Below are 24,618 nucleotides of genomic sequence, written 5' to 3'. Positions count from 1 at the left end.
ATAGCCTTCTGCATAGGCTTTTTTGTTTTTGATAATTTTTAATTCAGCCTTAAAAGCACTTGCGATAAACTCTTGTTTACAAAACATGTGATCGTTCGTATTTTTTTTAAGATATCACACACAAATTAGATATTTTTTCAAAGTACCATATTCTCTCACGACGTTCTCAAAGATTTTCAGTTCATTACATCGAAGCAATCATAACATAAAAATTACTCTACGGAAAAGTACAAAGAGGCGGATGGAAGAAAGATTGCGAACACAACATTAAAGTGATCCCTTCGGCCACTTCTGAAACCAAATTTCTAAGCCAGTTTCTATGCATATACGAAATTTTATCTTCCACCGAAATTGGTTTTTGTAAAAAAAAAAATATTTCTCGGTTCGTTTCGTTTGGTTTCTGGCACTATAAAATAGCACCACTCCATATTTTGTCCATGGATGTCGTAAAAGACGACTAAAGGATAGACTTATAAACATTATAAAGATTTATGTTCAAGTATAAAAAGTTTTCATTCTAAAAGTCGTTTTGAGCCAAAAGCTCAAAATAGTTTAAGAGATAGAGACGTGATCATGTATGTTCAGTAAAATAGATACATAATGATCACAATCACGTCTTTCACAATTGAATTCTAGTGGCTGAAATCAGCACACTCCGGTACCTTTTTCTTCAAAAAAAAGGGTTTCATAAAGGACTGTATAAATAAATTCACTCTAATGAAACAACGGGCAAACGTAAAAGCTTTGAATATGTTAATGTTTTATTCTTTTTGACCGCGACGGACTGTTCACACTCCCCGGACTGAGGAATGTCTCCAAATTATAAGTTTGCAAAAGTATTCCAATTTCTGATATAACTTTCGGGTGTAATGGAATTTTTTAGAGTGATATAGGAACTTGTTATTGACTTTATAATAATATTAGCTCGTTCTTACTGAGGCTTTGCACGCATGGGAATTTTCAAAAGTACATACATATAGTCACGTCTTTATCCCTAACGGGGTAGAGAGAGCCCAGAATCTTGAAAGCCGCGTTCAGCTCTGGGACTTAATGATGGAATTGAGATTCAGATAGTGACAGGTAGCTAGCCCATAGTCCATACAAGCTTTCCCTTAGTCGCCTTTTACGATATCCATTGGAAAGAGATGGAGTGGTACTATTCAAAAGGGCAGGGAAGCACACAGCAAAATACTGCAGTTTTTTGACGTATATTAATACCAAAGAAATCAGATACTTTACATTATTCCTATTATGTGTAATATAAACACCATTATTTATTCAATTACGGGGAAGACAGAGCAAATAGTCACAAGACTCAGCTCGATGTCTCAATGATGGGAGAAATAAGCAAATGTAAATACTTGCCTTCCTCATCACATCTCCCGCTGATAATCCTGGGTAGGGGGTGGATCCTAGTGTCACGATCTCCCACAGGAGAACGCCAAAACTCCAAATGTCCGACTTAACACTGAAAATATCGTCGTAGAGCGACTCTGGAGCCATCCATCTGAAAAAAATAAACATTATTTAATTATTACAATTTGACCAAATCTGGGAGGTCCTGGCAAAAGGTCAGGTCAAGAATACCCGAAAGCGACGAGCTTACATGACGAGAGTTATGAATGTGAATGAGGCGAAAGAAGTATGCAGGGATTCAAGCAAGTGGAAAGATGTAGTCTCTGTTTGTTTGTTTATAATATCTTTATTGCATAGAAATTTACACAGTAACAAGAAAATAGTACATAGTTATAAAAGAAACAAATCACTTGCAATGGCGGACTTATCCCATGAAGGGATCTATTCCAGTCAACCGGCAAACAATAATGGAACTAGATAATTCAGTACAAAGTAGTAATACCTATCCACTATATATGTATAAACTTATTAATAAATAAACATACATAATCTAAGATAAATTGCCTGACGTTCGATCTAGGTGCTCAACTGGACAGAAACTTAAATACAATATTTTTAAATATGTTGAGGGTCTGTGCTTTTTTTGTGTCCAAGGGGAGAGAATTCCAAAGCTTTGCAGCCTTTACGGCGTAAGAGACTCTCTGTCTTCCCCTTCGGCAGATATGCTTGACTTAAGTGTGTATTCATTATTTAGTTAGCACTATTAATTCTATGCCATGACTAATTATTTTATTCGCTTCTTCTTGTCTGAGCTCCAATGTATTCTAAACCTAACCCGTTCGAAAAAACATTATAAAATCATCGATCATCATAAAGTGCCGCGTTAAGGTACAGTCAACGGCATAGAAACATGACCATGATCATACACCCCAAAACTGACGAGGGTTAAGTTTTTGCTGGAGGTCACTGTACATAAAGTTCGCAGGCTCACCTTATGGGCCAGCATCTTACTGGTCGCCTAAACGGTAAGAGTCCCTGGCAAGTCGCACAGGGGAGACGGAGGGCATTGTGGTGAAATGCCATGCGATCCCATGATGTCCTCATACATACATACATATGGTCACGTCTATATCCCTTACGGGGTAGACAGAGCTAACAGTCTTGAAAATGTCCTCAAAATGGCGAAAAGGGCGCACCGGAGGGGTTTTAGTGGGTAAGCTGGCACATTAGATGCCAGGAGTCCCACACTCTCCCGGGTGAAGACCTGGGAGGCAGACCGTTAAAAGGATTTCCCCTTCGGAGAAAAAAAAAAAGGCTCACCTTATAGGCAGTCGGCCGTCGCTTTTCCTCTCATAGACATGAGTACCGCCGACGTCCCTAGCGAACCCAAAATCTGCTACTTTGCACGTCCTCTCTTCCGTAATCAGGACGTTTCTCGCTGCCAAATCTCGGTGGATTATCTAAAAATAAATTTTGTGGTTATCAATTTCTTTTTCATCCTAGCGATAATCTCAATAATATTCTGACCGTTCTGGAGATAGCCCGGGGTAAGTTTAAGCCCCTTTTGACTATGATCTAACCACCACCTGGCATTAGACCTGTTCTTTTTGACAAGACTGGGATCCCTACGGCTGTGCTTGGCCCTTCAGTCTTTCGATGACTATTGGCTCGGTCTGCCCCGTAGGGGATGTTGGCGTGATTATATGTTAAGTTATGATGGTCAAAAACAGAAGGGTAAGGTCGTGTAGCATTAAAAATAATTATTAAGAATTTTATTAGGGGAATTTATCTACAAGTCGTTTACTATGTAAATTCCCCTAAAACAATTCTTATTCATTGAAACCATGATTAAAAAATTTGGACAGTTTTCGTTAAATTTAAACGTGCAAAGATCAATCTTAAAAACAAAATTAATCATTTCAATCATCGGACGAGAAGATTGATTAAGAAAAACAAAATACTAGTTACTAACTTTTCAAACGAATTTCTGATAACCTTTTTCGTATCACATTCTCACGTTAATGAACTTACGCGGACGCCAAACTTCAATTCGCTTTTCCTTTCAAACCACTAACTTTGTCAAATTCACATTTAAACTCCAGTCATAACTTACCTCGCCATAACAGAGTCGATATTTCTATTAAATGAGACAAAATATTCTATTCAAACGCTATCAAGATTTGTCTATGAGACATTATTGAAAGACAAAAACGATTCCCGAGGGATAGACAGTGCAATCCTCGGAATCTTCTGATATATTCATTGATCTAGAAATAATCCTCGAAGACCTAAGAAATGATTTTATTCAGTTTCGATTCAAGCTAAATGGAATCCCGTATCTTTTAATTGAATGTTACGTTCAGATGGAGCTAGGATAAGTATTTCGGGTTATTGCAAATTAAGAAATGAATTTTCTTAGATTAAGTTGCGGCATGTGATTCGGAATATTACAGCGTGCTATATAATTTCGATGTTTTTAGTTAGTGGTTTATTTAGCAACTTTCCCCTTTTACAATGATTACATAAGGTGTAGAATCATTTCTTTAAATTAATAAGGGGAGACTAACAATAAAAACACAAATGTAGTTAAATTGTAAAAGATCAGCTTCAAATTTTGTAAAGCAAACACAAAAAAAAAAACAAATAGCTAGCAAAAAATATTTTGATTAAGTTACGGTCTAGTGCCGTGTAGTTCCCGACACCAATAGAAAAAAGATTAGGACCATTCCATTTCTTTCCCATGGATGTTGTAAAAGGTGACTAAGGGATAGGCTTGTAAACTTGGGATTCTTCCTTTGGGCAACGGACCAGAAACCTGTCACTATATAAATCTCAATTCTATCACTAAGCCAAAGAGCCGAATGACCTTTCAGACTTTTCAATACTATTGGCTCTATTTACCCCGTTAGAGATATAGACTTCATCATATGAATGTACATACATACGAGGTGTGTTCAAAAAGTATCGCGAATTTTGAATTTTCGCGGGTTACGTATATTCGAATTTCGATTTTTTTGTGGCGTTATGTTGGTACTCATGTCTCTCACTTATGCCGACAAGCTCGGCCATTTTGAATGTTCACTTAATTGTTGACAGCTGCTTTGCTTGCACGTGTTTTGGATCGTCTTCGATTTTTACCTATTCAAAAAAATGGATCAAAGAACCTGTATCAAATTTTGTGTGAAAAACGAAATTAAGTGCGCGGATGCATTCCGAATGTTGACTGTGGCATACGGAGAAGCTACATTAGACCGAAGCAACGTTTATCGGTGGTACAAAATGTTCTCAGAAGGCCGAGAAGATGTGAACGACGAAGAGCGTGCCGGACGCCCGAGCACTTCAACAACAGACGAAAAAATTAATGAAGTGGAGAAAATGGTATTGGCCAATCGTCGAATCACCGTTAGAGAAGTTGCTGAGGACCTAAACATATCGATTGGCTCGTGCCATTCGATTTTTATCAATGATTTGGGCATGAGAAAAAAATTGGCTTTTGCACCACGATAACGCCCCTGCTCACACATCGTTGCTTGTGCGCGACTTTTTGGCCAAAAACAACACACTAATGATGCTGCAGCCACCGTATTCCCCAGATCTGGCCCCCTGTGACTTTTTCTTGTTCCCTAAACTGAAGAGGCCCATGAAAGGACGACGTTACGCTACGCTTGACGAGATAAAGACGGCATCGAAGGAGGAGCTGAACAAGATAAAAAAAAATGATTTTTTGAAGTGCTTCGAAGATTTGAAAAACCGTTGGCACAAGTGTATAATATCTAATGGGGATTACTTTGAAGGGGACAAAATAAATATTCATGAATAAATAAATAATTTTTGAAAAAACACAAAATTCGCGATACTTTTTGAACACACCTCGTACATATAAAACCGGCTACTCTAAAGAACTGTATGCACCATTCAAGTAATCATATACCAACAAAAGATATACATAAAACAACTCACCCCATTAGAGCTAAGGAAATCCATGCCCCTCGCGACTTGGAAGGCGAAGTGTGTCAAGTCCCGTGACGTCAGGAACTGGCTGCCACCGTGCGTGTTCCCGTAGTGCCTCTCGGCGCGGGAGTCCCTCAGGAACTGCTGCAGCTTGCCGAGGCTCACGAACTCCATGATCACGAAGGTGGGTTCCTGACAAACATTTTTGAGGTGAATCTTTGGTTTAGTTGACAGCTCGTCATTTTACGTATTTCGGCTTTATCTTAATAAGTCACATTATTATCTCGTCTCTTTACTTAACTACATCTCCTACTTGTCTCATGCTGTATTTCGTCACTTTCGCAATTCGTCCGACATTGTACAAGTAGGCATAAAAGAAAAATCCAGATTATTCTAATATTTTATTATGAACAAAAATAGAAAATTACGTGTGTGCCGTGTGGTTCCCGGCATACAATACAAAAAAGAATAGGACCACTCCATCTATTTACCATGGATGTCGTAAAAGGCGACTAAGGGATAGGCTTACTCTTTTCTAGGCGATGGGCTAGCAACCTGTCACTATTTGAATCTCAATTCTATCATCAAGGCAAATAGCTGAACGTGGCCATTCAGTCTTTTCACGACTGTTGGCTCTGTCTACCCCGCAAGAGATATAGACGTGACCATATATATTTTTATGAATCTTGACAAACCTCCATAGCAATATAATGAAAAAAGAAAAGATATGGTTTTCTTAAATGTCCATGAAAGCAGGTTGAATAAGCAAATATACAAAGGTTTTGTGAATGGGACTGTTGGTGTGGTAAGGCCTAGACGTACCTTGATCCAATCGGAGATATTCTAGCAAAAGCTCTGGTCAAGAGTACCCGAAACCGAGAAGCTTTCAGGAAGAGAGTTATGAATGTGGATGAAGCGAATGAAGTATGCAGGGATCGTGGCAAGTAGAAGGATGTGGTCTCTGCCTACCCCTCCGGGAAAGAGGCGTGATTTATGTATATATTTTTTTTTCATAAGAAACAAAATCAAAAGATGAGATAAAATATTGCCAAGAGATAGAACAAACCTAATAATAAAGATATTTATAGACATTCCTTTGAGAAAATACCCATAGGAATTATACCGAAAACTCTTTACAAAATCCAAATATCTCATCGCGGAAAAATCCGATATAACAAGAAATGTAACATTTTTCAGGGGCTCAATTTAGGCTTAAAAGGAGAAGGTTCATCTATACTTTAATATTATAAAGCTGAAGAGTTTGTTTGTTTGTTTGAACGCGCTAATCTCAGGAGCTACTGGTTCGATTTGAAAAAATATTTTTGTGTTGAATAGACCATTTATCGAGAAAGGCGTTAGGCTATATAACATCACGCTGCAACTATTAGGAGCGAATAAAAAATGGAAAATGTGAAAAAAAAAGGGAAAAATTATTCATCCTTGAGGGCTTCGATGATGCTCAAAATAACTTTTCCACGCGGACGAAGTCGCGGGCACAGCTAGTGATTTATAAAATTGTTATAATGCAAAGCCGAATGACGACAAAACAGAGTCTTTTAAAACAATATGGCATCTTTACGCCACACGCACACAAAAGCGAGAAATCCCAAATCACTTAAAAAATTTTCTTCGGATTGGAGTATAAATACAACATCGTTTCCCACTATTACTATATATACTCCAGGCATAAATCCTAGCCTGAAGTAATCTTTCCTTCGTGGCGATGGAGTCTAAATATCTTTATCGTTTAAACAGTAAGAGTCGATAAGAATTTATATACAGAAAATTGCACATTGCTATAGTTACCTTTTCAGTGCAGCAGCCAATAAGCCGGACCACGTTGGGATGAGGTCCAAGGTTCTTCATGACCAGCAACTCCTGAAGAAGGTCAGATTTCTCTTTCTCCGAGGCATTTTCTTTAAGCGTCTTTACTGCTACTGTTTGCTCGCCCTTTTTACCTGCAATAGTAATTTATGAAATTTTCGGATCATACATACATATAATCACGTTTATACCTTGCGGGGTAAGACAGGGCTAATAGTTTTGAAGGGACTGATGGATCACGTTCAGCTGATTGGCTTAATGATAGAATTGAGATTCGAGTAGTGATAGGTTGCTAGCTCATCGCCTAAAAGAATCTCATGTTTATAAGCCTATCCCTTAGTGGACTTCTGCGACCATGGTGGTCCTATTTTTAATTTTTTCTATCGGGGCCAAGATCGAGAACTCAACGAAATTTATGTTTATAAACATCCAAGACCCACGACAATGAAAAAGTAAATTTTTCATTATGACCTGACAGGAGAACCAACCCGGGAACTGTACCTAGTTCAGAGACAAGATAACAAGCACAGAGTCAAACAGTCCATAGTCTACCAACTGCCGAGACGCTACGCTATCAAATTAAAACGTTTAAAATTTCAATCAAGAATCTTTAATGAATATTGATTCAGCCGTTCCAAAATTATTGGGGAATGAATTTTGGAGGTTTTTAATGTCTGTCAAAAAAACTTGTTGCCATTCGACAAATAAACATTATTCTAGAAACATTTGTACCATTAAAATAACTTTTACAGACCAATTTACTTGTCAAACTTTTATAGGATCAATTAAGAAATTAATTACGTAGTAATAAGTTTGGGAATAACAGAAATTATGAGAACATTCACCTTTTTTTGGGGTTTTCACGGTTAAGGGTTTTTCTTTTGACCCCTAGATTTCTGACTTAGAGTAATGTTATATAAACGAATTTCGTTTAGATAACATAGGTGATACATAATGCACTTCGTACTTCTTTATAATTTTACCCATTGAGATTGAGACTATTTGTTCTGTCTAGGTTATGTTATAAAATGTAAGTATGTTGTTTTGTATGATAAAATAATGTTCAAATCTTACCATCTATATCAATAGCCTGGGCACGCCACACCTGACCAAAGGCGCCTTCTCCCACAATGTTGAATATTCTGAGTCTGTGTCGCGGGAATTCCCATTCGTCTGTTGGATCTTCCTTCGTTATTGTTGTTTCTTCAGACAGCTGAAAAATATATTTATTTAGAATGTACACTGTGGACGGTAGATAGTTTAGACACGTCATCAACGTACACATCTTCATAAGTCTACCCATGCAATATTCTTTTGTCCATTTGTAAGATTTTGTTTTATGCAAAAAAGCTATATCAACAAAAATATTCCGAAATTTAAGACTGCTAAACCATCCTTGATTGATAAAATTGTCAAAAGGGTATTGAAAACTGACAGCTGTTGTGCTTCCAAATAAAAATTTAAATGATTTACAGGTGACTCGGAAGTCATATAGGTGTGCGTTTATGATTGTTGAACTGAGTGTGAGGTCAGGGATGGTTTTTAGAGTCAAATTATAAAGTTATAAAAACAAGATACTTATTATTGGTCCTTTAGTTAAAATAAGCGATTTTTCATGTCAAGCAATGGGACATAAGTTAGTAAAGTTAGTTATGTAAATATTGAATATAAAAGATATAATATGTGAATAACTAAGTATGCGTACTAAAAATAAATAAAAAAAATTGTGACATATCCAGACAATATCATCAACAATGAAAATAAGATTCCTAATAAAATCATTTTATTATCTTACATTGTCAATAAGTTTAATTTACATCAAGTGTCAGCTTCTTTCTCTAGTCCTGTTTCATTTGAGAAAGGGTTCATTCACCAAATGAATTCTTTGGACAATGTAACAGGCATCACAAAACAACCGAAACATGTTTAAGACTTTAGAGATATTCATAAAGGAGTCACATCAGGAGGAAATCAAAAAGTTGGAAGTTGAGACAATTATAAATGCTCTTCAAAAAGTTCTCGTACGATGTAATGAATAAAAGTTAAAATAAATTAACACAAAGTTACGTACTTCAGGCTGATAAGATTTAATTAAAAGTTAAGACAAGACATCATACATGGGTATTTTGTATTTTACGTCATTATTACAATTCAACATCAATTGGATTGTTATCAGGAGTAAAATATCACGAAATTCAAGTACCTACAAAAAAAATAAGACATTATTCTAATTTCTGTGCTCATAATAAAGCTTGTAATAGAAATAACGAACAATGGCTAGGATGCATCACATTTTTAGTTGCATACTATAACGTGAATACGTTCTTAAAAACAACTAGTAAATCACAAGGCAGTGCACTAAAACAGGATAAAAGTGGGAGTAATGTAGTTAATTTGACCATTAAAAATTATCGTATTGATGAAAATAAGATAGAATTACTTATTAAAACAAAAGAAATTATTCCAACAATATTGGATTGGTCAATAACTGACCTGCAAGTGACCGTTGTCCCAGGACTCGTAACGATTGGAGTACGTACGAGGACGGTTCCACAAGTTTACTGAAGAATCTTGGAGAACAATACCACTTGCGTCCTTATTCTGTGAACGACAAGGGCTGATTAAAATTACAAATGAAAATTTTTGGGATGTCTTTATGATTGTGATCAAAAGTATGAAAATTCTGTATCAAATTAAACAAATAGGAATTCTTTATAATGCTACTTATTATTATTAAAATTGTGTTAGTTATTAAATTAACTTTTATTAAAAAAAACTACATCTACATTTAAAAAAGCTTAACCTTAACCAACAAATTATATGGCATAAAAACATAAATCACTCACCATATCATCTTTTTTGCTGCTAGATTTAGGCGCATTGTTTCTTCTCCAAACAAAAAATATGACTGCGGCGACTATAACTACTAAGCCACCAATAGCAACTAGGGGTATCACTGTTAATGGAACATCATTTCCTGTTTGTTCTTCTGAAGTTTCAGAATTATTTGTTGTTTTGTCTCCATGGTCAACAATATTTACAAAAAGATCATCTGGCCTCTTTGGTGGGCTAAGCGCTGTTGTGACTGGAGTTGTATCAGGTACTGTGACTTCCTCTATATATTTTTCAGTTGCTTTGGTTGTGCTCTGTGGTCTAGGAATTTTGGGAGGTAGTGGAGGATATGGTGGTAATGTGGGGTAACTAGGTAGATTTGGTAAGAATGGTGGCATGGGAAGTTTTGGCCTTTGGCCGGAATTATTAGTTATGGTCGCTAGGACTTCGGTTCGTTGAGGAATAGAACCATCGTCTGCAGTAACCCATAGTGAAAAAGATTTATTTTCCTGAAACAAAAAGAAATGTTTAAATAATTGTAAAGGATTTCTTAAAAAAAGCCAGCTTTCGATAGTTCATGAACAAATTCCTTAAAAGACTGTCACTTCATTCGTAATATTCGGTGAACCGTTCACCAAAGGTACAGAATACAGAAGCAAGAATGGCAAATTATGGCTTCAATAATATACTATTAATCGGCATAAAAATCAAGTTGTGTTCGAAAAAAATAAATTGGGACAAAAACATTGCAGAACTAAATTTATACTTCACCTTATCCCTAAGCGTATCATTAATTTTCACAACTCCAGTATGTGGGTCGATTTCAAACGGCGCTGGAGGGCCAGAGGTTTCCAACCCGAAGGTTGTGTTTTTGTCACTGGTCCTCTCCCGATGGACCCTGGTTACTACCGTGCCGATAGGGTCTGAGGACCTGGCGTACCAGTTGCGTTCCACCTGCATGATTGGTGGAAGGTTGAAACCCTCGGGAAGAGGCGGCTGGGCGAATACTGAAAAAAGATATGATACAAGATAAGAATCGTAATGGAAAACATATCTATGCATTATAAGTTAGTGCCATTTAGTGTCTTGGTAAAAGGAATATCTAGTACACCTCCCTAGAGGAGCTAGATAAAATCTAGGATGAAAATAATGACTTTGTTACTTATGACTTTTTTGTGGGATGAAATCAGTCTGACGAGGATCAAAATCGATTGACCAAAACACATTATTTAAGTAATATAGCAAATAGTCCAGCTTAACGGACGAAACACTATTAAAGTTTATCTTATTTAGATGCATAGCAGTAGTTACTCCAAACTGTCTGAAATCTCAACAACTGTTATCTAGCTCTGTTCTGACCTAGAATGACCAAATTCAAATAGTTTCGAGCACTGTCAGTTTGTGTAGCTATATTTATTTCCACACAATTCTCTTTGGTACATTTTCAACTATACTTATGTAAAGAAAAAATATGGTATTAATACAACCAATTACATCCATCCATAAACATCTACAACAAATGAGTAACGTGGTGAATCTAGAAACCTGGCAATCATTTTGCTTCATTCAAAATTAAATGTTATTTAGGTATTTCGATGTGCTTTATCTAGGCTTATTTTGAGGATATTAATATTGTTGCTTTATTCTGGCGTCTTATTTTTTGGAGTCTCGCTTATGGGGTTAGGGTCAGGAAGAGACTTTAGATTCCGTTTACTAAGACATTTTTCTTTTGCACACTCCACACTCATTACACTTTTCAGACCTTCTCGACGATTACAGTACTAATTAAACCTCCCTTTTTTAAAACAAGTAAATTTTGCCGAGACCAAGTTCAAGCCACTTAAAGCCGATGTTAAGTTTTGAAAATATTATTGCACTCAGCTCAAGTATCAACGAAAGAAACAATTTTTTTTTATGTTGGATTCGTAATCACATACTTAGTAATTCCATAGATTCCCGAAGAGATCAAGTTGATGGTAATCACGAAAATTGTAAGGAAAGGCATTATAGTCTATAAAAAGAGTCTATTGTTAAATTAATGATCCAAGCAAGCGGCGTGGCTTACGGCACATCCTTAGGTTTATAACAGTAAACTGGAAACCACCATAGCTCTTATTTCTCTTACAAATAAAGTTCAAATTAGCATAATCAACGTTAGCCATAACGTTAAGTAGGGGTTAAGATGATCATTAAGGTTCCAATAACTAGAGATTCGGCCCCATAGGTCAATTTAGTTTTATTTATAGAGGTCTGTGTTATGGTCAAGGCCTAAGGGTTTAAAATAGCGTTAGGAACAGCTATTTATAACGGTTTTAAATGTGGTTGGATTTACTTGATACATAAGGGTCGTTGCTTATCGCACCTATTCAAAGACAATGAATTTCCACAGATATAGCTATTTCCATAGGTAGCCTTTTGGATTAGTCTATTGCCCAAGTTAAATTTGACGAAGCATTTGTGGATAAATAACATTTTTTATCTTTTCAAATCCATAATCCAACATCGTATAAAATATCTTAACTTAAATAGATAACCAAAATATAAAATTAATTTGTGACAGGCACGCGATCGCCAATCAGTCACGTTGAGTGCCGCGGTGCAAAAAATAAGTCAGTCAAATTGAAAACATACCGGCTAACTGTGACGGATTGGGAACATAATCTGCCAAAAATTATTTCTGTTATGAAACGCGCCAAATGAATACATAAGTAACATTACGTATTTTGTTCGTAATCCAAGGTTATTCAGCCAAGTGAAAGTGGCACTTTCTCTTAGCGCTTACTATTCACACTGTGTTTATTCAACCATCTCTGTCCCGCTTTATATTTAGGCAACAGAAAGAGATGGCTATGTGAATGTTAACAGTTATGCCAATCATCGTCGGACTTTTGTCTCACTATTGTTGCCGACATTCCAATGTAAATCTAGAATAATTTCGTTCGCTTGATTATATTTATTTATTTATTTATTTATTTATTTAAACTTCATGCACGTAAAATGTACAACAGGTGGACTTAATGCCACAAGGCATTCTCTGCCAGTCGAACCTTTGGACCAAACTGAGATGGAAGTACGGGTAGTGCGATAACGGTAAAAAAAAAATTATATAAATATAAATAATAATAGGTTACTTAATACACTTGCATATAATATATTACAAACATAAGTATGACTATATATATATAATATATACTCCATATAAAATAAACATACATATACTACATACATTGGATGATTGTGTAAAGTTTAAGGAAATCTACTGGTCAAAAAGAAGATCGTGGACTTGCTCCCTGAATGCAAATCTATTAGGCGCCTTCCGAATAGATTCAGGAAGAGAATTCCACAATCTGATGGCTTGCACTTGGAATGAATTCGACATGAATCCCAGGCGGTGAGCAGGAGTGGCCAGAAGAAGGTTTTCAGAAGAGCGAAGAGATCGAGCGTGTGTAGCGCTTAAAAGTGGGAACTTCGATTTAAGATAATCTGGAGCACAAGCATATTGTAAAAGGAGCGTTACTTTTATGTAATGGTTTTACATAAAATTTCCTTCGGCTACGTCTATTTTCAACTTTACGACAACATTAACTGGTTTGGCAGGTAATTTGAAAGTTAATATTGTGCTCTTCAATTTTATATATCTATTTTGACTGTTTATAAAAGTCTGTCTCTATTTTTCAGTAAAATTCAATACGTGGGTAGATGTATGGAGAGCGGGAATGACTTTCTCTAGCTTTGTCAGTGTTAGTGGTGGTATGGAGACGATGGATCCCTTATTGTTGTGTCCTAGTACACTCCTACGTTTATCTGGGATTCTGACTTTGTGGTGGAAATCTCAACATTGACACAAAGCATCACGTTTTAATTTAAGTTGAAATATTAAGTCAGCCTTAAAGCTTAAGCCAAAAGTCAGAAGACTCATAGGCTACGTCTAGCTAGATGACTTGGTGATAAAATTGAGATTCGACGTAACACATCGCCAAACAAAATCTAAGTTTATTATTATTTTTCTTGATTAACGTCGCATCATTGGAATCACACCTTAAGTAGTATATAGCTAACAAACGGAGCCAAAACTTAGAAGAGTCGAAGGCCGCGTTTGATCACATCGCTTAAGTGATAAAATTAGATATAGACTGATAAAATTAGACATGTTTCCAAGTCCAGCGATTAAAAGAAAAACTTAATTTTATAATTATTTTCCCTTGATTGTTATTGTATACACCTCATGGGGAGAGGCTGGTGTACTGAGATACAAGCTCTGATTAGTTCAGACACCAGCCTCTCACAATCTTAAATAAGTTGTTAAACCATGTTACTTTTACTATAAGTCTGTGTCATGTTTAGATTGTGGAGAAAAAAAAAAAAATTAATTAAGGTCGAATTATTGAAATCATCTTTTAAATAGCTTAAAACCATTGACACGAAAAAAGTAGATTTCAGTACTTAGAATTCTTCAAAATTTCCGAAACAGTAACTCAGTTTTGCAGTAAATTATTCGGCGTCCTCGGGCACTGTTTGCATAGAAACTAATATTGTTCGGACTGTATGCGCGAACAAACCAACAAACAATGTAAGTTTTGACAATGTTTCGACGGAAACTTAAAGATATAGGAATGTTTTAGCTTCAAGTGACAATAAAAGAAATATTAAAACTACATTGTTTGTATTTCAAGCAATTGACAAGTGAAATGTAGTGCAAAGTTACTGAGAAGGTTTACCTGTTGCGTTCAGTTCATACATACATACATAAAGGTAGGCAAACTACATTTTTTTCACACAATCTAGGCATACTTCTTACGCTTCATCCACATTCATAATGTTTTAAATTAATGCAAACTCGTCGGTTCTGCAAACTTTGGCCAGAAGGTCATGTAAAATTTAAATGCTGAAGTACCTAGTACATAAATAAATGTAAGTATATAACTGCTTCACTTACAAACAAAAGGCCTACAAATTCATATACAGATACATACAAACAATTACATCTTTTTCTCTAACGGGGAAAGCAGAGTCAACAGTCTGGAAAAATTGAAACGCTAATAGGCTGTTAGTGGATGAATCACAATAAAGGTGAAGTATAAAAGTCAACCTTAAAAGAAAACCACCACGTCTAGCTAGATGACTTGGTGATAAAATTGAGATTTAGAAAGACCCATCGCCTAAGAAGAATTTTAGTTCTCTTCTTAGTTCTTCTTTAATCAGATACTTTGCATTACCTTCCTCGACTCATTTGATCAAGTATAATTTGCACTTATCACTCCGGACTTTAAAAGCAAACTATACGGAAGAATTCATAACGACTGAGATGCGGGATGTTAGAAATTCCTACTGTGAGTTTTCTATAGCATTCTTAGCAGCAGAATTCTAATCAAAATCTACTCAAGATAGAAAAAGTGATAAGCACAGATTCCAATTAATATTATAAATAAGGAAGTAAGTTTATTATGTTGTTATAACCAATCTTCTTGAAATTTTGCATGTTTATTAGAATAAACAGTTTAGAGTAGGACTAATGGTATTTTTTATTTTTCCCTTTAAAAACTAAAGTTTCCATAGGATTAGCGAAAAAACCTGTATTTTGTTAATTCGCGTCGTCGAAGTTGTGGGTAAAAGCTAGTACTTATAATCTTAACTTCTGATAATACTCGTTCATACATTCATACATACAATTACGTATCACCCGTAAAGAATCAAGACGTTTATATTATGTCAATGAAATAAGTCAAATGAACTCAGTTAAGGGATTACTAGAAAGATAAATTGTTTTTTTTTTTTTTTTCAATTTTGCAGACGAATGTACTATGTACTTTAGTGGTTTTCCTACTCAAACAAAATTATCTACTTAAAACTAACTTTGTATTTTATGTAAATGGCATCATAAAAATGTGGTTTTAAAAAATACCCAGATTTTACGACGAACCTAAATATTTTAACCTTTTTAAAAGATTGCGTGAAACTACCTAAATCACCAAAAAATAATGGGTAACACAAATTCATTACTCTTTAAAGTTCTTTTTCCTCCTAGCTTTAGTCCGTGTTGTATCCTCACTACTCTGGAGAGGAGCCCTGGGTATGCCTTTGACCGGTACATGCCTAGTTTTTACACGAATTCTCATCCAACCTCCGCAACCTTTGCAGTTAAAGCTGATCCGTATTGGATCGATCATGGTTACAGCTTTTTTACGTTTACGCTGCCAGAATTTGCAGATTTCTTCACGATTTTTTTCTTCACCCTAAAAGCATCGGTTAGTATTCAAACTAATGCACATAATTTCGAAAATAGTCATTGGTACATGGTCGAGGTAGGATTTGAACCTGTGCCTTTAAACGCATCACGCATTTTAACCGGGCACCTTGCGGATTCGGCCAACGATGTTCTCTCTTGAAATTGCCAGTAAATTTTGATTAAAGTTTAAAGTTTGAAGAGAAGTCTAAACCGATACTTGCAAGGTAGGTAATAGTTGTTTCAACTAAACTAGCTGGAGTTGAAGTACTTTTCGAGGTTTCGTGTTTAGTAGAATCTGTTTAAATTTTATCACTCAGATACCCTTGCGAAAGACTTATATAATTTCATAAATATAAGTATACTCGTATATAAATAAGCATGCTGTATGCATGTTCACTTATCGTTCCACCATTTTTTCTGTTTGGTCAACTAGTAGAGAATGACAAACGGCATTAAGTCTGCTCTTTTTACATTTTCTTTTTTGCAATAAAGTTTTAAATAAATTAATTAAATTTTTATGGTGATCAGTTCAGTGGTTATGACGTGAAAGATGAACACACAAACACACTTTCAAATTTATGATATCTATATGTATAGCATGGATAATGACGTACCTAAAACGTATTGAGTCTTTTAATTGTGACACTTGAATGAATTTTGCATGCTGCATGTGACGAGTTTGAAAAATAAATATTTATTGTACAACAAATAAAATTTAATGTTTATTTGTCACAGTTCCTTAGTAGGTGACCTTACCTTCAACTACATTGATGATCTCAGTTTCCATCAAAATGAGGTGTATGGTGTCCGCAAGAAAGTGGCATAGCATCGTCTAGACAATGTGACAAATACGTGCGTCCTTATCCCGTGTACTTCATCTGTGAAGGTGCAAAAGGGACGCAAGATAGCAGCTGCATGTGAGTCTACGTGACCTTGATATATGGAATGAGAAATGCGCCGGTGCGGCGTATGTGTTCGCGAGTACTAGGAATGCATAAACGCATTGGAGCTACTAGTGGTAATCACACATGGAAATATCAGCGATATTCGTATAGTAATACGTCATGTTATTGCTTGGATATTGAATAAGAAGTCAGAGATCATAAGTAGAGGAGTGCGAGGCTGGTTCAAGGTATTTTCGAACTTATTCTCAAGGCATACGGTTTAAGTATGGTGGTAGTATTTCGTCTTGTGTGCGTATGAACATCACCTGTGTTCGCTTGACACATTTATAACACGTACAAAACCAGTGACAACATTGAAACGTACGTGCGGACAACTGGTGAGGTCTATTTCAACCCACACTTCGGTAACTTTGACGCTTATGTTTTCGCAAATAAAATAGTTATCAAGTATTTATTAATTAAGAAGTAGTTATTAATATAAAGAGAATAGGACCACTCGTAAAAGGCGACTAAGGATAGGTTTATAAAATTGGGATTATTTAAGGCGATGGGCTAACAACCTATCACTATTTGAATATCAATTCTATCTTTAAACCTAACAGCTAAACGTGGCCTGTCAGTCTTTCAAGACTACTGGCCCTGTCTACCCCGCAAGGGATATAGACGTGTTTATGGTAAAGATTGATCACAATAGAGTATCGGTAATTATAAGCGTGTTTAAGACATCATATATATGAGACAACTAGACGCCCGCGGCTCCGCCTGCCTAAAACGAAAAATCCCGCTCCCTTGGGAATTTCGGGAAATCTTTACCTTCCACATATGGAACCTGCATGTCAAATTTCAAGTATCTAAACCCTTTCAGTAATATAAAAGTTTTATTTAATAAATATTTTTTTTTGTTAATTACGGTCGCTGCTTATCACTAAGGAGTATGAAAAATAGATTTTGTCCGATTCTCATACCTACTCAATATGCTCACAAAATTTCATGAGAATCGGTCAAGCCGTTTCAGAGGAGTACGGGAACGAACAATGTGACACGAGAATTTTATATATAAGACGAGAATTTTATATATAAGACTAGACGCTGCCCGCGACTTCGTCCGCATGGAAACCCTATCAATCCCGCGGGAACTCCGGGATAAAAAGCCTATATGTTATTCCGGTCTTCAGCTACCTACATACCAAATTTCATCGTAATCGGTTCAGTAGTTTTTGCGTGAAAGAGTAACAAACATCCATACTGACATACTCACAAACTTTCGCATTTATAATATTAGTAGGATATAGAACCGCGATCTCCCAGTGTTAGCCTATCATTTTTCTATGCACTAACATCACTAGCTATTGTGACCCGTACTTGACCTAACACTAACACTGTTATTGGTATAGTTTGTATCCAACAAACTGCTCTAACATTTATGCGAGAAGTTTTAGGATGATTGACGACACTTTACAATGTTACTATTCCTATCTGCACTAAAGTAAATGCATATAAGATCAGACTAGAACTCGACAAAGTGTGATCTTTACGACCATAGAGTGTGGTTCTCGGCAACAATAAAAAAAAGAGTAGGATCACTCCAACTCTTTCCCATCAATGGCGCTAAAGGCGACTAAAGGATAGGCTTATAAACTTGGGATTCTTCTTTAAGGCAGCAACCAACGAGAGAGCAAAGAACGTGGCCAGCGGTTTTGGTCTTTTCAAGACTGTGGGCTCTGTCTACCGAAAAGGAATATAGACGTGACAATGTGTATGTAATGTAAGTATATAAAACCCATAGATAACTGACTGATCACAGCACAGCCTATCCTACTGGACCAATTGGGTTATATTCATTAGTTATTTATTTCCTTCTGAAGAGCAGGAAACCGCACGGACTTCTCAGACGGACGATTTCATATAAATAGATTACATACATACGGTCACGTCTATATCCCTTGCGGGGTAGACAGAGCCACCAGTCTTGAAAACACTGAATGGCCACGTTCAGCTATTTGGCTTAATGATAGAATTGAGATTCAAATAGTGACAGGTTGCTAGCCCATCGTCTAAAAAAGAATCCCGAGTTTGTATGCCTATCCCTTAGTCGCTTTTTACGACATCCATGGGAGAGAGATGGAGTGGTCCAATTCTTTTTTGTATTGGTGCCGGGAACCACACGGTTGATTGATCATTTCCTTCGTGTTAGCTCATTCACGAGTACCTCTTACCAGGGTCTTCTTTATAACTTCCGGGTAAAGGCAGGGACACACAGTTTATGACGGATAACATCGGGAAACGATAACAAGATAGTTTTTATTCCCGACCTCATGAGGGGAAGAAAAAATAAATTCACTCGCACGTTGCTAAATTCTTTTCAACAAGTACTATGACTTTATTGCGTACATATGTACATATACTAACTGCGTTGAAATGACAACCATTTTGATTATTCAAGTTCAATATATAGATTTGGCAATTATCCATTCAGTTCTTACATACCTACTTTGAAAAACATGACAGTTTAAACACGATTCGTAAAACACTCTGTTACAACTTTTTTTAGTAAACTGAGTAATTTGTTAGTAAAACCGTTTTATATTAAATGTAAAAATATATATTTCAAGTTAAATTTAAAGAAAGGATTACTTTATTTTTACAAGAGTCTGTTCTTGTTCTAAGAATCGTTAAAATAGGTACTGAAATCCTAAAAAGGATGAAAAAGAATAGCGAAAAATCTACTTCATTTTTGAGACACTAACTAAATTGAAATAATTAAACAACAGTACGTAAATTATATTATCATTTTATTCCAATGAGATTGAACTTGACTTCTTGTTTATTGTTTTTTATTATATGAAAAAAAAAACAACAACTTTTCTTAGTTTATTAAATAATATTTTTTAATAAAAAGGGCATTGTTCCAAATCTCACACAATAATGAAGTTTTGATCAATTTAATATCTTTTTTGTCGCAAGCCCCTGGATATCGTGATATTACATCATGCATTCCATATAGAATATCGTATCTCAAAAGACCCAATAAAGGAGACATCCCGTTTAGTTTAATATTCCCTGAGATTCCGATGTGATCCGTCGCTTATTGCGTTTGTTCAACTGCCTCCTATGCGTTCCTGTGCGCTTGGTACTTCGGGAACAACCACAGAACTAGACAAAGGAAATCTGTTATCCCTTACCAACGCATGCTTGCGTTGCGATTTCATAAACCCGATGTGTCCACTAGAGGGTAACCCATCCTTTTCTAAAACGCTGAGTGCGACTGAAATAGATACAGGGATCATAGGCGAGTATGCATGTGTTCGTACGTGCACGCAGTCTGGATGGACACGAGTGCCATATAGGGGAACGCTAGGCTAGACCTGCTCCTATGTTATTGTATCCTAGTACTTTCTAAGAACATCTAATACTCCGTGGAATCTAATATTTCACGGATTAGCCGGGGATTCCAGTTTCCTTTTAGCGAAGATTAGATTCAACACTCGCTTTTGAAGTGAGCAACGTCATTAAAACTTCGTCCACGGTGATTTTTGCATAGAATTTTATAGAAAACAATAAAAAGAAGTCGGTATTAGATAATTTTACTTAATTTTAACCTCTTTATGGTAATAAAAAAATTTAACTTAAACAAAGGTTGTATTGATAATTTATGTTAATTATAAACAAAACCTGAAATAATACCTATGTCAGTAAAAGTAAAATAATATTTATGTTTTTGATAAAATAATACTTTATTAGGGACCATCATTATAATAAAACACGTTAGTAAATTACCTGGGCGTTAATTACAATTCGAACAAGTTTTAATTAAAGTTCGGGTATAAAATTGAAATTACAAATTGAAATAGTTATAAATGAAGTTGTTTGAAGTGTGTCTAAATATACGGTTTATTTGTATTGTTCTTAATTAAATTTGTAACATCAAAATTTTAATTTTTAACTTCAAAATCGATAATAGCCTAAATGCTAGTTAAGTAATTTAACCTAGAGCCGTATGGTTTTCGGCACTTCAGAAGTTCTACACTACATATTGGAGTGGAGGTGTAGTTCTACAACGGATGTCGTAAAAGGTGACTAAGGGATAAGCTTATAAATTTGGGATTTCTCTTGTAGGCGATGTTCTTGCAACCTGCCACTATTTTAATCTCAATTCCGTTATAAACCTAAAGTACAGAACGTGGCCTTTCAGTGTTTCCAAGAATGTTGACTCTGTCTACCCCGCAAGGGATAAAGACGTAATTATATGTATGTATGTTTATTTATTAACATACATATAATCAAGTATTTTCCTCTACCGGGTAGACAGGGTCAACAGTTTCGCAAAAGACAGAAAGGCCACGTTCAGCTCAGATATAATTGAGATCCAAATAGTGACAGGTAGCAAGACCATCGCCTAAAATACGTACTTATGAAGATAACTTACGAAGATCGTAATTTTCCAAAGGGTTCATGTTTCAACGTTATGGCAAGGAGTTTCGGAATTACCCGGAGATCCCAAAGGTCTTAAACCGACACGTTTTGGGTAATATTAGCTTAACACACATTTAATTAGAAAGAACAGTTTTATTAGGTTTTACTTGTTATTAATTATTTATTTACTTTAACGATGTCATACACACATCACGTTTGTATCCAAGACGGGGTAGTCTAAGCCAAATAGTCGCAAGACCTCACGGTCACTTTTAGCTGGTCAATTTTTGTTCATTTATATGTATATACATAGGTACTTAATATCACGCTATTTCACGAAAGAGTATGGTAGAATAGTAAGTATATAATTACTCTCACAATTCTTGAATGCCGTGTGGTTCCAAGTAATAAAGAATAGAACCACTCCATTTCTTTCGCATGCATGTCATAAAAGACGACCAAGGGTTCTTCAAAAGTTCTTCTTGTAAAACCACTCCTCTTTCCCGGAGGGGTAGGCAGAGACTACCTCTTTCCACTTGCCACGATCTCTGCACACTTCCTTCGCTTCATCCATATTCATAACTCTCTTCATGCAAGCTCGCCGGTTTCGGGTACTCTTGACCTGGCCCTTTACCAGGCCGTCCTTAATTTGATCAAGAAACGTTCGTCCAGGTCTTCCCACTCCGACCTTTCCCTCCACACTCTCCTTGTATATCTGCTTAGTCAACCTGCTTTCATTCATCCTCTCCACATTCTACTATATATTGAAAATTTTTTAATATTTACCCCACAGCACAGAGTATTTAATAAATTAACGTGAGTAGCGTGTAGAAGTATATTTTGATGACATTCTTTTAAACCGGTACTATAAAGGTCGTCAAGAGACGTTAAAGGCACGTCTTGTGAAGTTATACAATAAGTGAATCATCGTTCTAGGGAGAATATTAATAACTTATGACCAGAAAGCCTAGTGAATACTAAGAAGTACATACATACATACCGTCACGTCTATATCCCTTGCGGGGTAGACAGAGCCAACAGTCTTGAAAAGACTGAATGGCCACGTTCAGCTATTTGGCTTAACGATAGAATTGAGATTCAACTAGTGACAGGTTGCTAGCCCATCGCCTAAAAAAGAATCCCAAGTTTGTAAGCCTATCCCTTAGTCGCCTTTTACGACATCCATGGGAAAGAGATGGAGTGGTCCTATTCTTTTTTGTATTGGTGCCGGGAACCACACGGCACTAAGAAGTATTCATCATTATATATACATTTCAGTTTATTTAAACTTATTTTTCCTGCTGTTAAAGAAATTTTCCAGAAATTTCTCTTATAATTCCTCTACAAAACAATAACCTCAGTAAACTTCATCATTACCCGATATTTTTTTACTAGGAGAAACAATTCCCATGGATGCCGTAAAAGGCGTCTAAGAGATAAAGGTTTAAAACTTGGAATTCCTTTTGTAGGCGATGGGCTAGCAACCTGTTACTATTAGATTCTCAATTCCATCATAAAGCCATACAACTGAACGTGGTATTTTAATCTTTTCAGGATTGTGGGCTCTGTATACCCCGTAAAGGATATAGAAGTGACTATAAGTATGTATGTAATTTCACTACAAATTCACCCGTAAAAATATATGTATTTATGTATGTACTTACAATGATAAAAAATCTTACCAAAAACAAAACATCCTGACAGGTAAATCCAAAGAAAATTCTTAAACATCGTATTCATCATTGTTACACTGGCGTTGCATCAGTGAATGTTCGTCTATGCCGCTTCATTGGTGATAAACCCGGTGATTTTGCCTCGCTTGGTGACTCACTACACTGTCCCGGCATCACTGATCACTCACTGAAATCATTTAACTCACTGTCACTGCACTTGCCACTGACACAACACTGTTTGCTGTCAATTCTGCGTTATCTGAAACAAATGAATGATACAATTGAGTTTAGAGTTCCATTGAGAAAACTTTATCAAAATAAACATAAAGAAAAAAATTTCATTTCAGTGCTGTGTGGTTACCGGCCCTAAACAATAGGACCAACTTCAGCTCTACAAACAGATCAAAATAAAAACACCTTTTTCTTTGAAGGAGGTTAAAAAGCAATGTGTAAAAGTACACTTAAAGGATTGTCGAGATATTACATTTAATTATTTATACTACATCTGTGCCGTGTGGTTCCCGGCACCAATATAAAAATAATAAGACCACTCCATCTCTTTCCCATGGATGTCGTAAAAGGTGACTAACGGATATGCTTATAAGCATGGGATTCTATTATTAGGCGATGGGCTAGCATCCTGTCACTATTTGAATCTCAATTCTATTATTAAACCAAACAGCTCAGTCTCAGTCTTTTTAGGGTCGTTGGCTGTGTCTACCCCGCAAAGGATATAGACATGACTAAATGTATGTATGTTTTCCGGGAGGGGTGTGTAGAGAAATATTTCTACTATTTCCTTCTTCTTCGTCATCAAAATGTTTACTATATCTTCGTTTTAATTCTATCAGTTTAAAGAGACTTTTTCGCTTCGCAATGCAATAAAATTTTAATGGCTAATTACGCAATAAATTGACACCATAATTCCATTTGAACTGCCTCCGAATTTCCCGGATCTAGACATAACAGTCCGAGGTCACGCCAGCGTAAGAACAGTTAGCCAATGATTACGCAAAGAAAGCGGATCTTACTGATTTTATCCTCAAATAAAGTGTGTAGGTTCTATTTGGTTTGGATACTTCCTAGTTTATATTATGATCACGTCTCCATCGCTTACGGGGCGGATAGAGCCAATAATCTCGCAAATATTGAAAGGCCACGCTCAGCTGTAACCGGCACTTTCGAATAGGACCACTCAATAACTTTCCCATGTCGTAAGAGGCGACTAAAGAAAAGGTTAATGAACTCGGAATTTTTCTTGTAGGCGATGGGCTAGCATACATACGTACATATCTACATATAGTCACTTTATCCTTTGTGGGGTAGACAGAGTAAACAGTCTATTATGGGCTAAGGGATAGGATTATAAATTCGCTGGAATTATGTGAAGCGTTTGAAGACTGTGTACAAAAGGTAAACAGTACATTAGATATAAGTA

The 24,618-nt window shown here is 36.1% G+C and overlaps 1 protein-coding gene across 3 annotated transcripts in view; it reads right to left on the bottom strand.

Moving 5' to 3' along the window:
- LOC106130372 (tyrosine kinase receptor Cad96Ca) overlaps positions 1-24,618 on the bottom strand; it is a 52,385-nt gene that overhangs the window by 3,357 nt on the left and 24,410 nt on the right. For 2 of the 3 annotated variants that reach the window (XM_013329201.2, XM_013329202.2), the window contains exons 2-10: positions 23,190-23,439; positions 10,735-10,970; positions 9,978-10,472; positions 9,625-9,732; positions 8,206-8,344; positions 7,114-7,265; positions 5,317-5,499; positions 2,677-2,816; positions 1,366-1,507 (exon numbers count right to left, since the gene is read on the bottom strand). In XM_013329201.2, the coding sequence (XP_013184655.2) occupies positions 1,366-1,507; positions 2,677-2,816; positions 5,317-5,499; positions 7,114-7,265; positions 8,206-8,344; positions 9,625-9,732; positions 9,978-10,472; positions 10,735-10,970; positions 23,190-23,250 (1,656 nt within the window). In that variant the 5' untranslated portion in view covers positions 23,251-23,439. The remainder of the gene's footprint in view (positions 1-1,365; positions 1,508-2,676; positions 2,817-5,316; positions 5,500-7,113; positions 7,266-8,205; positions 8,345-9,624; positions 9,733-9,977; positions 10,473-10,734; positions 10,971-23,189; positions 23,440-24,618) is intronic. The other variant, XM_013329205.2, reaches the window with a different exon arrangement.

This window comes from Amyelois transitella, chromosome 9 (genome assembly GCF_032362555.1).
Source record: "Amyelois transitella isolate CPQ chromosome 9, ilAmyTran1.1, whole genome shotgun sequence".
NCBI classification, from domain to species: Eukaryota; Metazoa; Arthropoda; class Insecta; order Lepidoptera; family Pyralidae; genus Amyelois; species Amyelois transitella.
The sequence above is the reverse complement of the archived record's forward strand: the minus strand, read 5'-3'. Positions and strand labels throughout refer to the sequence as shown.